At 41.7% G+C, this 14,116-nt stretch overlaps 1 protein-coding gene across 3 annotated transcripts in view; it reads right to left on the reverse strand.

Annotated features, from left to right (window-relative positions):
* The window catches only part of cgnb (cingulin b), a 46,683-nt gene continuing 32,567 nt past the window's right edge, over positions 1-14,116 (reverse strand). For all 3 annotated transcript variants that reach the window (XM_021571593.2, XM_021571592.2, XM_036952486.1), the window contains exons 8-20: positions 12,775-12,923; positions 9,797-9,917; positions 7,939-8,151; positions 7,784-7,870; positions 7,287-7,535; positions 6,957-7,127; positions 6,411-6,572; positions 6,076-6,165; positions 5,878-5,961; positions 5,636-5,754; positions 5,350-5,458; positions 2,475-2,635; positions 1-1,716 (exon numbers count right to left, since the gene is read on the reverse strand). In XM_021571593.2, the coding sequence (XP_021427268.1) occupies positions 1,584-1,716; positions 2,475-2,635; positions 5,350-5,458; positions 5,636-5,754; positions 5,878-5,961; positions 6,076-6,165; positions 6,411-6,572; positions 6,957-7,127; positions 7,287-7,535; positions 7,784-7,870; positions 7,939-8,151; positions 9,797-9,917; positions 12,775-12,923 (1,848 nt within the window). In that variant the 3' untranslated portion in view covers positions 1-1,583. The remainder of the gene's footprint in view (positions 1,717-2,474; positions 2,636-5,349; positions 5,459-5,635; positions 5,755-5,877; positions 5,962-6,075; positions 6,166-6,410; positions 6,573-6,956; positions 7,128-7,286; positions 7,536-7,783; positions 7,871-7,938; positions 8,152-9,796; positions 9,918-12,774; positions 12,924-14,116) is intronic.

The raw sequence follows: 14,116 nt of genomic DNA on the forward strand, positions 1-14,116 counted from the left end.
TCCACACAAAGTCCAACATTTATTTGAAATACCAAAGTGTCAAAATACTGGTAAAACTCAAGCAGATTTCTACCACATCAAATGTTACAATAAACAGTAAAAACTTCATAACCTTGGCAAAGTTGCCCCAGAAAGACATCTGAAAACTACCACATTCAAAGTAAAAATCTCAGCAAATGTACTTAAGGGAGAAAAGTTCATTGTACATTCACTAAAAAGGCAGGCATAATGAGAAGAAATGTACTATTGCACTTCCAATCATATGATTACTCTGTTGGTAGGAAAGCAGATTCAAGCACTGACAAGTTACTCTTGAAATAACTTGTAGCTGCATCTGAAGGAAACATACAAACGGTACACACGACAATAGTAGCAACTACAGCATCAGTATTAATAAATAACCACTACAATTACAGAAATAATTTTAAGGCATTCGAGTGAAAACATTTGCACAGACCAGCGAGATAAATACTTGAAACATAAAATAAGGAACAGGATAGAGAAAGGCTATTAAGAAGGGTGAGAGGTAATGGAAAGAATAGAGATGGAGTGGAATTCACCCACGATTCAAACCATTGTGCATGTAGCGGATTGTCATAAATATCTGATGTATACAGCAGGAAGAGTAGGAAAGTGTAAGCCCCAGAAAAGTACATAGCCCTCACAGTACAGTCAAAAGTCAAAATAACCACAAAGAATACCAAAACCAAAGGAAGGTGAATGTGAGCACCTGCATCGACCACTTGAAGCCACTGTACAATAAAGTACAGCTTAACATGCCCATGTAAATACAACAACATTGTACTGAAAATAACTCAACTGTCATAAGTGACCAATATGTTTGCCACCTTTTGGTTTGAGAGTAGCATGTATCTTTGGTCGCTCTGTGTTGTCTCTCTATTCATGCGTGTTTTGTCCTAGATTTTTTATTTTATTTTTAATCCCAGCCCCCGACTCCGCAGGAGGCCTTTTGCCATTTGGTAGGCCGTCATTGTAAATAAGACTTTGTTCTTAACGGACTTCCTAGTTAAATACAATTTTAAAAAGTATCAGAAGAGAGATTGCGTGTGAACACGCATGTGCATGTGAAAAGGCTTGCCAAGAATTTAAACTACGTACTGCATTGAAACTTTTTCTGCTGTGTTAATATCCCACCACAAGTCAGTGTAAAGGTGCTGTAAAACATTCAAGCAAGTATTCTTATAAAACATCAAAGTCAAGTTGAGGCACAGCAAAACCCTGTGATTCCAAGTTCATGTGTGTGTCCCAAATGGCACCCTATTCCCTATACAGTGCACTACTTTTGACCAGAGTTTTTTGGGCCCTTGGCTTAGTCAATCTACAAAATATCTCAGATTTTAACTGACAAAAGAAAATAAGAAAATTATGGTGCCAGGATGACAGTTGATTGTACTGGCAACCAACCTCTGACACAGCAATCTAGTTCTCATAAAACCAGAAAAATAACTGCAAGTCAATTTCGTAGTGCTTGGCATGTTAGCTACTTCATGTAGAGTCCTGAGTACCTCCCTCTAACCAGCTATATTTCAATCTATTAATTTAATATATAAAAAAATCTCTCCCTAGCAATTGGTGGTATGTAATTGTCCCTCAGTGAGGATGGAGGCGATGCTGTTGTCGTAAAAACCATCCTCGTCCTCAGAACTGAGGTTGGAGGCTCCCAGGACAGGTCGACGCGTCTGATACACCTTCCGCCTGAACAAGTGAACAAGACACGGTTGTCATTGACTGTAGTTGTTACTAAAAAGGGACACAAATTCCAGTATATTCAGTAGGAACTGAGTATTTTTTGTTGTTCCCTGAACCATTCCAATGTCTGCTAATGCATTTCAAAAGAGGACTAAAACAAGAAATAGGTATTTCTCAATTTGTGCAGGTTTGAGCAGCGGGCTGAGTGACATTGAAGCACCACCTGCTGGCCCCCGAGGGGTTTGACAACACTGGTGAAGGTGTCTGTACAGGAGTGTGGATTATAATACATAATCATATCTGGCATAACTGGTATAATAACTGGTATGACAAGATGCAACGCTGTACAGAACAGTCATATAGAGGGTATGGGATACTAGAGAATACATTTGGTGTATACTGCTAGTATGTACTGTAGATAGATGTGTCAGAGAGGGAACTCACTTTAGCTCACTCTCCAGTGCTGTGGCTTTTGCCTGCAGATACTAAGGAATTTGTTTGTTTGTGTGTGTGTGTGTGTGTGTGTGTGTGTGTGTGTGTGTGTGTGTGTGTGTGTGTGTGTGTGTGTGTGTGTGTGTGTATGTATGTATGTATGTATATATATATGTATATATGTATATATGTATATATATATATATGTATATATGTATATATGTATATATGTATATATGTATATATATATATATATATATATATATATATATATATATATATATATATATATATATATATATATATATTTTTTTTTATATCAGGGAACTCACTTCTCAGACTCCAGTGATGTGACTTTGGCCTGCAGTGCTTCCTGCAGCTCCTGCTGCTCCTCCAGGTCCCTAAGAGCCTTCCTGCGGACCCCCTCTAGTCGTTCCACCTCGCCTTCGCTCTCGTCCAGCTGACGCTTCAGGGCCTTCACACGCAGGGACAGCTGGGGACAGAGGTGGACAGGTGGTTAGGATACTGTAGCACCTAGAGTTTAGGATACGGTCACACAGCACAAGGGACCAAGGAAAGGTCCACGATCAGCAGGACACAGCAAGTCCGCTATTAAATGCATAGAAAAGACAACGTCCTGAAGAAAATGTGTGCTTGCTTGACTTGAAGTATTTATCGTATGTAGTTGTAGAGTGAGGAGACAATAGGAATCTCCACCAAAAACCACCTAGTTCTCTGTCATTACATTCATTTTCATGTTATAGTATACATACTGTATGTACATAGACGTGAATGTACTAAGTGATAATGAATGAGGGGCTATGCGTTCCCTGGAAATTAATGAACATGGAAGGTGTGCTCCATGACGCGCTAGCTTTCAAAAGCAACTCAAACATACAGTAGAACATGTAAGAACTATAGCCATTGAATTCTACCGTGTGTTATAGGGAAATAATGAACATTCAAGAATGCCCTTCAAGCCAAGCAAAAACTAGTATTCAACAATGTATGAAATAATAATAAAAATAAATGCCATTTAGCAGACACTTTTATCCAAAGCGACTTAGTCATGGGTGTATACATGTTACATAATGGTGGTCCCGGGAATCAAACCCACTATCCCGGCGTTGCAACCGCCAAACTCTGCCAACTGAGCTACAGAGGACCAACCGTATCCATTAACATGTACCTGTTCTAGTTGCTCAGCATGCTGGTTCCTCTCAAACCGTTGTGCATGAAGCGGATTGTCACAAATATCTCATGTATACAGCAGGAAGAGTAGGAAAGTGTAAGCCCCAGAAAAGTATATAACCCTTTGTTACAGTACAGTTAAAAGTAAAAATAACCACAAAGAATACCAAAACCAAAGGAAGGTGAATGTGAGCACCTGCATCTACCACCTGAAGCCACTGTACGATAAAGTACAGCTTAACATGCCCAAGTAGATACAACATCATTGTACAGAAAATTACTAAACCGTTAAACATAAGTGACCAATACGTTTGTCACTTTTTGATTTGAGAGTAGCATGTATCAGAAGGAAGAGTGCATGTGTGAACACATACAGTACCAGTCAAAAGTTTTGAATGTGTAGGTGTGTCCAGAGTTTTTATTTTTACTATTTTCTACATTGTAGAATAATAATGAAGACATAAAAACTATGAAACAACATATGGAATCATGTAGTGACCAAAAAAACAAAACTTAAAATCAGAATATATTTTATATTTGAGATTCTTCAAAGTAGCCACCCTTTGCCTTGATGACAGCTTCGCACATTCTTGGCATTCTCTCAACCAGCTTCATGAGGTAGTCTCCTGGAATGCATTTCAATTAACAGGTGTGCCTTGTTAAAAGTTCATTTGTCGAATTTCTTTCCTTCTTAGTGTGTTTGAGCCAATCAGTTGTGTTGTGACAAAGTAGGGGTGGTATACAGAAGATATCCTTATTTGATAAAATACCAAGAACAGCTCAAATAAGTAAAGAGAAACAGTCCATCATTACTTTAAGACATGAAGGTCAATCAATACGGAACATTTCTAAAAAAAACGTTAAAAGTTTCTTCAAGTGCAGTTGCAAAAACCATCAAGCGCTATGATGAAACTGGCTCGTGAGGACTGTCATGGTCGAATTACTGCAAAGAAACTACTTTAAAGGACACCAATAACAAGAAGACACTTGCTAGGGCCAAGAAACACGAGCAATGGACATTAGACCGGTGGAAATCTGTCCTTTGGTCTGATGAGTTAGAATTCAAAGCACGCTTAACCAGCATGGCTAACACAGCATTCTGCAGCGATACACCATCCCATCTGGTTTGTGCTTAGTGGGACTATCATTTGTTTTTCAACAGGACAATGACCCAACACACCTCCAGGCTGTGTTGGGGCTATTTGACCAAGGAGTGATGAGCGCTGCATCATTAGACCTAGCCTCCACAATCACCCGACTTCAACCCATTTGAGATGGTTTGGGATGAGTTGCTAAAGCAGCCAACAAGTGCTTAGCATATGGGGGAACTCTTTCAAGACTGTTGGAAAAGCATTCCAGGTGAAGCTGGTTGAGAGAATGCCAAAAGTGTGCAAAGCTGTCAAGGCACATGGTGGCTAATTTGAACAATATAACATATATTTTGATTTGTTTAACACTTTTTTGCTTACTACATGATTCCATATATGTTATTTCATAGTTGATGTCTTAACACTATTATTCTACAATGTAAAAATTAAGAAACTCTTGAATGAGTAGGTGTGTCCAAACTTTTGAGTGGTACTGTATGTGCATTTTGAAGAAGCTTGCCAAGATTTCACACTATTCCTGCTGTGTTACTATCACACCAAAATTGTCATCAGTGTAAAGGTGCTGAAAATCGAATTCAACAATGTTTTCAATTCGACTTTTGCTTTCAAAAGCAGCTCAAACACAGAACATGTAAAAATTTTAGCCATTGAATTTTACCGTGTGTTATAGGGAAATAATGCACACTTGAATGCCCTTCAAGCCAATCAGAAACAAGTATTCAACAATGCCATGGTATAAAATAATATGCCATTTATCAGACTATTTTCTCCAAAGCAACTTACAGTGATGCGTGTAAACACTTCACATATTGGTGGTCCCGGGAATTGAACCCACAATTCTGGCGTTGCAAGTGCCATGCTCTACCAACTGAGCTACAGAGGACCACCAGTATCCATTAACATGTACCTGGTCTCGTTGCTCAGCGTGCTGGTTCCTCTCCTGGTCCAGAGTGACGATTATTTCCTTAAGCTTTCTCTCTACTCTCCTCTGGGAGGCCTGGATACTCAGCTTCTCTCTGAACACGGAAACATATCATTACACACAATATTCATTCTATTCAGATCAACTATAGTATCCACAAAGCCAGGACTACTGCTAGTTAAAATGATGGTGGGTGTCATGTTAGTTCTTCATGTAGTATCCATAGTACTTGAGCAGTTACACATCATGGCTAAGTATAGCATGTACACACCTCTCTTCACTGTGTAGCCTCTCCTCCAGCTCCTGCACTTTACCCTCTAACAAAGTCATTCCAGTGGAGGGACGGGACTGTGTCTCCATGTCTGCCACACGGGACCTCAACTCCTTCACCTGAGGAGAGCGCGTTGGCATATCAAGATGTGTTTGAGCAAAAATGTTTTTGAGGGTGATGAAACTTAGAATTAGGCATTTTCTGTTACATAAAATGTTGGATATGAAAAGTGAAATCTATACCTGTCTCTCTAGGACACTCTTGTCCATCTCCAGGTCGTGTACGGTTGAGCGCTCCTTCATCAGGTCTCCACGCAGCTGGTCAATCTGAGAGAGAATGGAAGAAAGAGAATAAGCAAACATTCTGAGTGACTTAGTCTGTATGGAAATCAGTACCTGCTTGTGTGTATTCAAGTGTGTGTGTGTATTGAAGTACAGTACCTGTTCTCGACTGCGTGCAACACGATCATTGAGAAGCTCCACGCTGCTCTTCTCCTCATCCAATTCAATTTCCATCGTCTTCACTTTGTCCTGACACACATCCATCCAAGTTGTAAACAAATTAGTTTGACCATGTCTTTTCAAGCTCTCCTCCCCTTCCCAACATCATATACTCCATGCTGATAGTCCAAGGCAAGTCTTTCACATACAATTCCCAAAGCCCTCAGAAGAACCCTTGACCTCTAACCTTCATTTCTCAGACATACAGTATTTCCACACCTATAATTCACCCCAAAATCTTTGACATTTAAAGGTAATGACCTTTGACCCCTCACCTCCAGGCCTCTGAGTTCCCTGTTGCGGTCCGTCTGAGAGCTCCTCTCAGAGTCCAGTTCGCTTTCCAGATGTTTGAGGCGGCTGCTGAGCAGGTCTCTCTCCAGCTGGGCGCTGTCCCTCTCCTCCCCACACACCAGCAGCTCTTTCTTCAAACGAGAAACCTGGACCACGGAATGGGGATGGAGTCAGTGGTTCAACATTTGGAAAGGGGACATAATATTCCCAATATATTGATAAGCCACGTAAGGATCACCTCAGGTTTGTCTCATCAACTAACTCCCTTCATACCGTATCTTTATATTTTCTTTCTTCTCTTCCCTCAAATCCTTTTCTTCTCCTTTCTCTCTAAAATATACCTGCAAACTCTCTCTCCACTGTTTACTCCTTTCTCTGTACCTGAACACCATCTTCCGGTCCTTTCCTTTGCTCTGCTCTCCCTCCCCTCATCCTGAAGTGTCTTTAGGTTGGCCTGGGGCGTCTGTAGCTCAGCCAGTCTGTCCTTTCTCGCTCCCTACTCTCCTCCACCCCCCCGCTCTCTACCTCACCTCTTCCTGCAGTGTCTTCAAGTTGGCCTGGGCCCTCTGCAGTTCAGCCAGTCTGTCTTTGCCCTGCCGCTGGGCATCCTGTAGGTCTCTCCTGGAGCGCTCCCTGTATTCATCCATCTGGCTCTGCAGGGCCTGCACCGACTGACGGGAGTCCCCAAGCATCACCTCCATCTGACGGGTAGAGAAAGGGTGGGTGGAAAGGGCATGGATGGGAAAGAAGGATAGGGTGATCTTTGTCAATTCAGTTTTAAAGCAACCCAAAATCCATACCAGGGCAACAGAAAATAAGTGCATAAAAAAGCAGATGAGCGCACACACACAATGCCGCACCTCCTTGCTAATCTTCTCCAGGGCCCGGTCTAACAGTCTCTTCTGCTCCTCCAGGTCACTCTTGCCCTTGCGCAGCGCATCTCTCTCCAGATCTCTCTCCTCCAGCCGTTGGCCCAGCTCATCCCTGTCCTTGCCCAGACGGGAGGCTCCTCGCCTGGCTTCCTCCAGTTGGGACCTCAGGGAGCGGTTCTCGTCTTCCAGTGCCTGCTCAGCCTCCGAGGTCTGGGGCACGCTGGAGTGAAGCCTCGTCTGTGGAACAGAAAAATACTCCTAAATAAATGGGTGTGTGTATTTAGGTATACCTTAACGTAATAACAGATCAGAGAGTTTATGAATCCATGCATTACTGTGTAGTAATTATGTGTCCTTTTCTAAGATATAAAAGTCTCACACTTGCATTTGTGCCTAGAGGTGTAGCTTATGTTTGCCAAGTGTTACTCCTGTGTGTTTTTCCATAGCTATATACGCATGCTGCGGTTTTGGTAAGTGTATTTTACCATGAGAGTCAGTCTCTCTCTCAGCCTTGTGTTGGCTTCCTGAAGCTCCAGACTCCCCTGATCCAATGGTGAGGACCCACCTGATGACTAGAGACCGCGAGAGAGAGGTAAAAACTCAGTCAAAGTTTAGTTGTAGCAAGTTGATGTCACCTCACCTGCTTTGCCTTCTCAAGTGCCATCTCGAGCTCATCTTTCCCCTGCCGTGATTGGTCCTTCAGTCGGTCATTCTCTGACCTCAATTCAGACTCCCTTACTTGGCTAGCCCTCCTCAAGGCTTGAAGCTCCGCCTCCTTCTCATTTAGCTCAACCTTTTGTCTGTCGACCTCCATGCGAGCCTGCTTAATATCATCATTACAACGCTGAAGATCCTTGGAAAAAGCAAATTGTGACCAAGATGAATAAAGAGGATGAGGAACAGGATGTGTGAAACTGCCTTTTGTGTGTGAGTGTGTGGGAGAGAATGAGTTAGAATGTGGGTGTATTAATTGTGTAAAGTGCCTTCAGAAAGTATTCATACCCCTTGACCTAATCCACATTTTGTTGTGTTACAGCCTGAATTCAAAATGGATTAAATAAATATATATATATATATATAATCCATTTAATCCATGTTTCTCACCCATCTACACACAATACCACATAATGACAAAATTAAAACATGTTAAAAATTTCAGCAAATGTATGGAAAATGAAATACAGAAATGTATTTTACATATGTATTCACACCCCAGAGTAAATACTTTTTATTAGCACCTTTGGTAGCAATTTCTGGGTAAGTCTCGAAGAGCTTTACACACCTGGATTGTGCAACATTTGCCTATTATTCCTTTCAAAAGTCTTCAAGCTCCTGTCAAATTTGATGTTGATCATTGCTAGACAACCATTAAGTCAAATGTTTTAACTTGCCCACTCAGGAACATTCACTGTGTTCTTGGTAAGCAACTCCAGTGTAGATTTGTCCTTGTGTTTCAGGTTATTGTCCTGCTGAAAGGTGAATTAATCTCCCAATGTCTTACAGGAAGCAGACTGAACCAGGTTTTCCTCTAAGATTTTGCCTGTGCTTAGCTCCATTCAGTAAATGTTTATTCCTGAAACTCCAGTCCATAACGATTACAAGCATATCCATAACATAATACAGCCACCACTATGCTTGAAAATATGGAGAGTGGTACTCAGTAATGTGTTGTATTTGCACCAAACAACACTTTGTATTTAGGACAAAAATGTAATTACTTTGCAATTGTAGTGCCTTGTTGCAAACAGGATGCATGTTTTGTCATTTAAAAAAATAAAAAATTACAAAATATTTTCACTCTGTCAATTAGGTTAGTATAGTGGAGTAACTACAATGTTCTTGATCCATCCTCAAATTTCCTCCTATCACAGCCATTAAACTCCGTAACTTTTAAAGTCACCGTTGGCCTCGGTGAAATCCCTGAGTGGTTTCCTTCCTCTACGGCAACGGAGTTAGGAAGGACACCTGTATCTTTGTAGTGCCTGGGTGTATTCATACACCATTCAAAGTGTAATTAATAACTTCCCCATAGTCAAAGTTGTATTCAATGTCTGCTGTTTTTAGTTTTACTCATCTACCAATAGGTGCCCTTCTTTGTGAGGCATTGGAAAACCTCCCGTCTTTGTGGTTGAATCTGTGTTTAAAATTCACTGTTCAACTGAGGGACCTTACAGATAATTGCATGTGTTGGGTACAGAGATGAGGTAGTCATTCAAAAATCATGTTAAATACTATTATTGCACACAGATTGCATGCAAGTCATTATGTGCCTTAAGCCATTTTTTACTCCTGAACTTATTTAGGCTTGCTATAAAAAGCATTCTACTTTGACATTATGGGGTATGGTGTGTAGGCCAATGACAAAAAAAAATCTAAACTGAATCCATTTTAAATTCCAGTGGCAACACAACAAAACGTGGAAAAAGTAAAGCGGTGTGAATACTTTCGGAAGGCACTGTGTGTAAGAATGTGTGTATTGTGACCATGAAGAAGCTTACCTCTGCATAAGAGTCTGCCTCGTCAAAGCCAGGCATCTGCTTCTTCATGGACATCAATGAATCCTGAAGCTCCTTCAGCTCCCCCTCAAACTCTTCCTTCTCCAAACGTGCTCTCATGAGCCTACACAAACACAGAGCATGTACAATAACCATGTGAACACAACAGCTAATGCACAACAAACAATGAACACTTTTTGAATCTTCACACCGTCACAAACCTGTTGCCTTCTAGGAATCTGAACAAATCTCAATACATTGAAAACTGTATCATCGTTCACTTCAATAGTTTAGATCATATGTCTGTTTATAATTTGTCAAGATGGCTTGATTAATAAAAATAGCTTGAGATTCATTTGAGAAGTTATAGAAATTGGTAAATAAATCTTGATTGATATTTGCTCAGTAGATTGTAGTTAGTATTTATTCTTCTAATGATCAGATCAAAAGTCACTTTGGCCAGCATCAAAACTTGATACGAGCATGTTATTTGCGGAACAGAACTCAAGTTAAAGATTTGGCCCCATGAGACTAAACTATTCTACTCAAACCAAACAGTCAGTTTGAGTTTCTTGCTCATGTTGGTGTGTTGCTCTGCTCCCCGTTCCTGCTAAGGCACATGTATTAAAGGGAGGGAATAGAATAACATTTAACATTTCAGGTCAGAACCCAAGCCACTGGACACATTAGTTTCAACAAAAAATGTAAGTATTCAAATGCAATCCAAAAAAAAATAAAAAAAATAAAGGTGTGACCATCGGCAAACATCTTAGGAAAGTGTGACATTGCTAACTCAGGTGTTCCGAAACAGACTCCTATTAAAATTAAAATACTCGGGAGCAAACGGTCTCCCTTTAGCAGGGCTGGGAATTTCCAGGGACCATACAATATTATCACAATGCTTAGGTGCCGATACGATATGTATTGAGATTCGCATGACTCATGATTCTATATGTACTGCAATTCGATACTCTGATTTTGTTGCAATGTTATGTTACAAACATAGTGCTTACTATGTCTGCTGCAGAGAGAGCGAGCATGAAGAAATTTGTTTTGATCAGTCCTGGAAACAAAAGTGCTGAAAACATGTGTGCTCACTACTTAAAAGATGGAGAACAAGCTATAGGATGAAAATTACAGGTGTTTTGGAGCAGGTACAGCAGACTAGCGCTAGCTGAAAAGATACTTTCAAATCAAATTTTATTTGACACATGCACCGAATACAAAAACTACAATCTACTTACAGTGAAATGTTTACAAGGCCTTAACCAGCAATGGGGCGGCAGGGTAGCCTTGTGGTGGCAGGGTAGCCTTGTGGTTAGAGCGTTGGACTAGTGACCGGAAGGTTGCAAGTTCAAACCCCCGAGCTGACAAGATACAAATCTGTCGTTCTGCCCCTGAACAGGCAATATGCAAGTAGTCTGGGTAGCCATTTGATTAGATGTTCAGTAGTCTTATGGCTTGGGGCAGAAGCTGTTTAGAAGCCTCTTGGACCTGGACTCTGGTACCACTTGCAGTGCGGTAGCGGAGAGAAAAGTCTATGACTAGGGTGGCTGGAGTCTGACAATTTTTAGGGCCTTCCTCTGACACCACCTAGAGGTCCTGGATGGCAGGAAGCTTGGCCCCAGTGATGTATTGGGCTGTACGCACAATTTTAAACCCTTTGCGGTCGGAGGCCGAGCAGTGATGCAATCCGTTAGGATGCTCTCGATGGTGAGGATCGGAGGACCCATGCCAAATCTTTTTAGTCTCCTGAGGGGGAATAGATGTTGTCGTGCCCTCTTCACCTTGGTGCCTTGGTGTGCTCGGACCATGTTAGTTTGTTGGTGATGTGGACACCAAGGAACTTGAAGCTCTCAACCTGCTCCAACTGCAGCCCCGTTGATGAGAATGGGGGTGTGCTCGGTTCCTTTTTTCCTGTAGTCCACAATCCTCTCCTTTGTATTAATCACGTTGAGGGAGAGGTTGTTGTCCTGGCACTACACGGCCAGGTCTCTGACCTCCTCCTTATATGCTGTCTTATCGTTGTAAGTGATCAAACCTACCACTATTGTGTCATCGGCAAATGATGGTGTTAGAGTCGTGCCTGGCCGTGCAGTCATGAGTGAACAGGGAGTTCAGGGGGCTGAGCACGCACCCGAGGAGCCCCCGTGATAAGGATCTGTGTGGCGGATGTGTTGTTACGTACCCTTACCACCTGGAGGCAGCCTGTCAGGAAGTCCAGGATCCAGTAGCAGGTGTTTAGTCCCAGGGTCCTTAGCTTAGTGATGAGTTTTGAGGGCACAATGGTGTTGACCGCTGAGCTGTAGTCAATTAATTGCATTCTCACATAGGTGTTCCTTTTGTCCAGGTGTGAAAGTGCAGTGCAATAGAGATTGTATTACCTGTGGCTCTGTTGGGACGGTATGCAAATTGGAGTGGGTCTAGGATTTCTGGGATAATGGTGTTGATGTGAGCCATGACCAGCCTTTCTAAGCACTTCATGGCTACAGACATGAGTGCTACGGGTCGGTAGTCATTTAGGGAGGGCAGGGCAGGCACCACCAAAATCAGTACTCTTTAGCAATCATGTGTAAGTTTGCCTTAGAACAGTATTTCCCAACCCTGGTCCTCAAGTACCCCCAACATTACACATTTGTATTGTAACTCTGGACAAGCACACGTGATTCAACTTCTCAACTAATCATGAAGTTCTCAATGAGTTCAATGAGGTGTGTTTGTCAAGGGCTACAACGAAACTATGTAATGTTGGGGGTATTTGAGGACCAGCGTTGCTAAACACTGCCTTAGAATACCAGTGATGCCACTGAAAAGGTGCCACAATCTGGTATTTTGGATCATAGGTCAAGACAATAGAAAACTGACCTGACAAAGACTACTAGTTTAAAGCTAATATTAAGACGACTTCATAGGTGTAGAGACGTGTATGACGCACCATTGATATACTACAGCCAATGAAATAATTATATTGAGGCACTCACTCCTGCTTGGTGCTGTGAAGCTCCTCTGTGGTGGTTTCCAGCTGCTTCCTCCACTGGCCTCCCTGGTCCCTGCAGCTCTCTAGTTCCTCCTCCAGGCTGAGCATGGCATCATTCACCCTCTGCCTCTCCTCCTCAATCTGCTGCTGGGACTAACACATAGCAGGAAGAGATCAGACATATGGTACACATACTGTCAGAAGTTTACATACACCTTATCCAAATACATTTTTAAAAAAACTCAGTTTCCCACAATCTCTGACATTTAATCCTAGTCAAAATTCCCTGTCTTTGGTCAGTTACGATCACCACTTTATTTTAAGAAAGTGAAATGTCAGAATAACAGTAGAGAGAATGATTTATTTCAGTTTTTATTTCTTTCATCACATTCCCAGTGGGTCAGAATTTTACATATACTAATTGAGTGTTTGGTAGCAATGTCTTAAAATGGTTTAACTTGGGTCAAATGTTTTGGATAGACTTCCACAAGCTTCCAACAATAAATTGGATGAATTTTGGCCCATTCCTCCTGACAGAGCTGGTGTAACTGAATTAGGTTTGTAGGCCTCCTTGCTCGCACACACTTTCAGTTCTGCCCACATATTTTCTATTGGATTGAAGTCAGGGCTTTGTGATGGCCACTCCAATACCTTTAATTTGTTGTCTTTAAGCCATTTTGCCACAACTTTGGAAGTATGCTTGGGGTCATTGTACATTTGGAAAGACCCATTTGATGTCTTGAGATGTTGCATCAATATATCCACAATTTTCCTCCCTCAAGATGCCATCTATTTTGTGAAGCGCACCAGTCCCTCCTGCAGCAAAGCAACTCCACAACATGATGCTGCCACCCCCGTGCTTCACGGTTGGGATGGTGTTCTTCGGCTTGCAAGCATCACCCTTTTCCCTCCAAACATAACGATGGTCATTATGGCCAAACAGTCCTATTTTTGTTTTATCAGACCAGAGGACATTTCTCCAAAAAATACAATCTTTGTAATTGCGGTTTTGGAGCAGTGGCTTCTTCTTTGCTGAGCGGCATTTCAGGTTATGTCAATTATAGGACTCGTTTTACTGTGGATAGATACTTTTGTTCCTGTTGTTTCCTCCAGTATCTTCACAAGGTCCTTTGCTGTTGTTCTGGAATTGATTTTCACTTTTCGCACCTAAATCTCTAGGAGACAGAACACATCTCCTTTGTGAGTGGTATGATGGCTGTGTGGTCCCATGGTGTTTATACTTTCATTCTATTGTTTGTACAGATGAACGTGGTACCTTCAGGTGTTTGGAAATTGCTCCCAAGGATGAACCAAACTTGTGGAGGTCTACAATTTATTTTCTGATG

This window comes from Oncorhynchus mykiss, chromosome 18 (assembly GCF_013265735.2).
Source record: "Oncorhynchus mykiss isolate Arlee chromosome 18, USDA_OmykA_1.1, whole genome shotgun sequence".
Classification (NCBI taxonomy): Eukaryota; Metazoa; Chordata; class Actinopteri; order Salmoniformes; family Salmonidae; genus Oncorhynchus; species Oncorhynchus mykiss.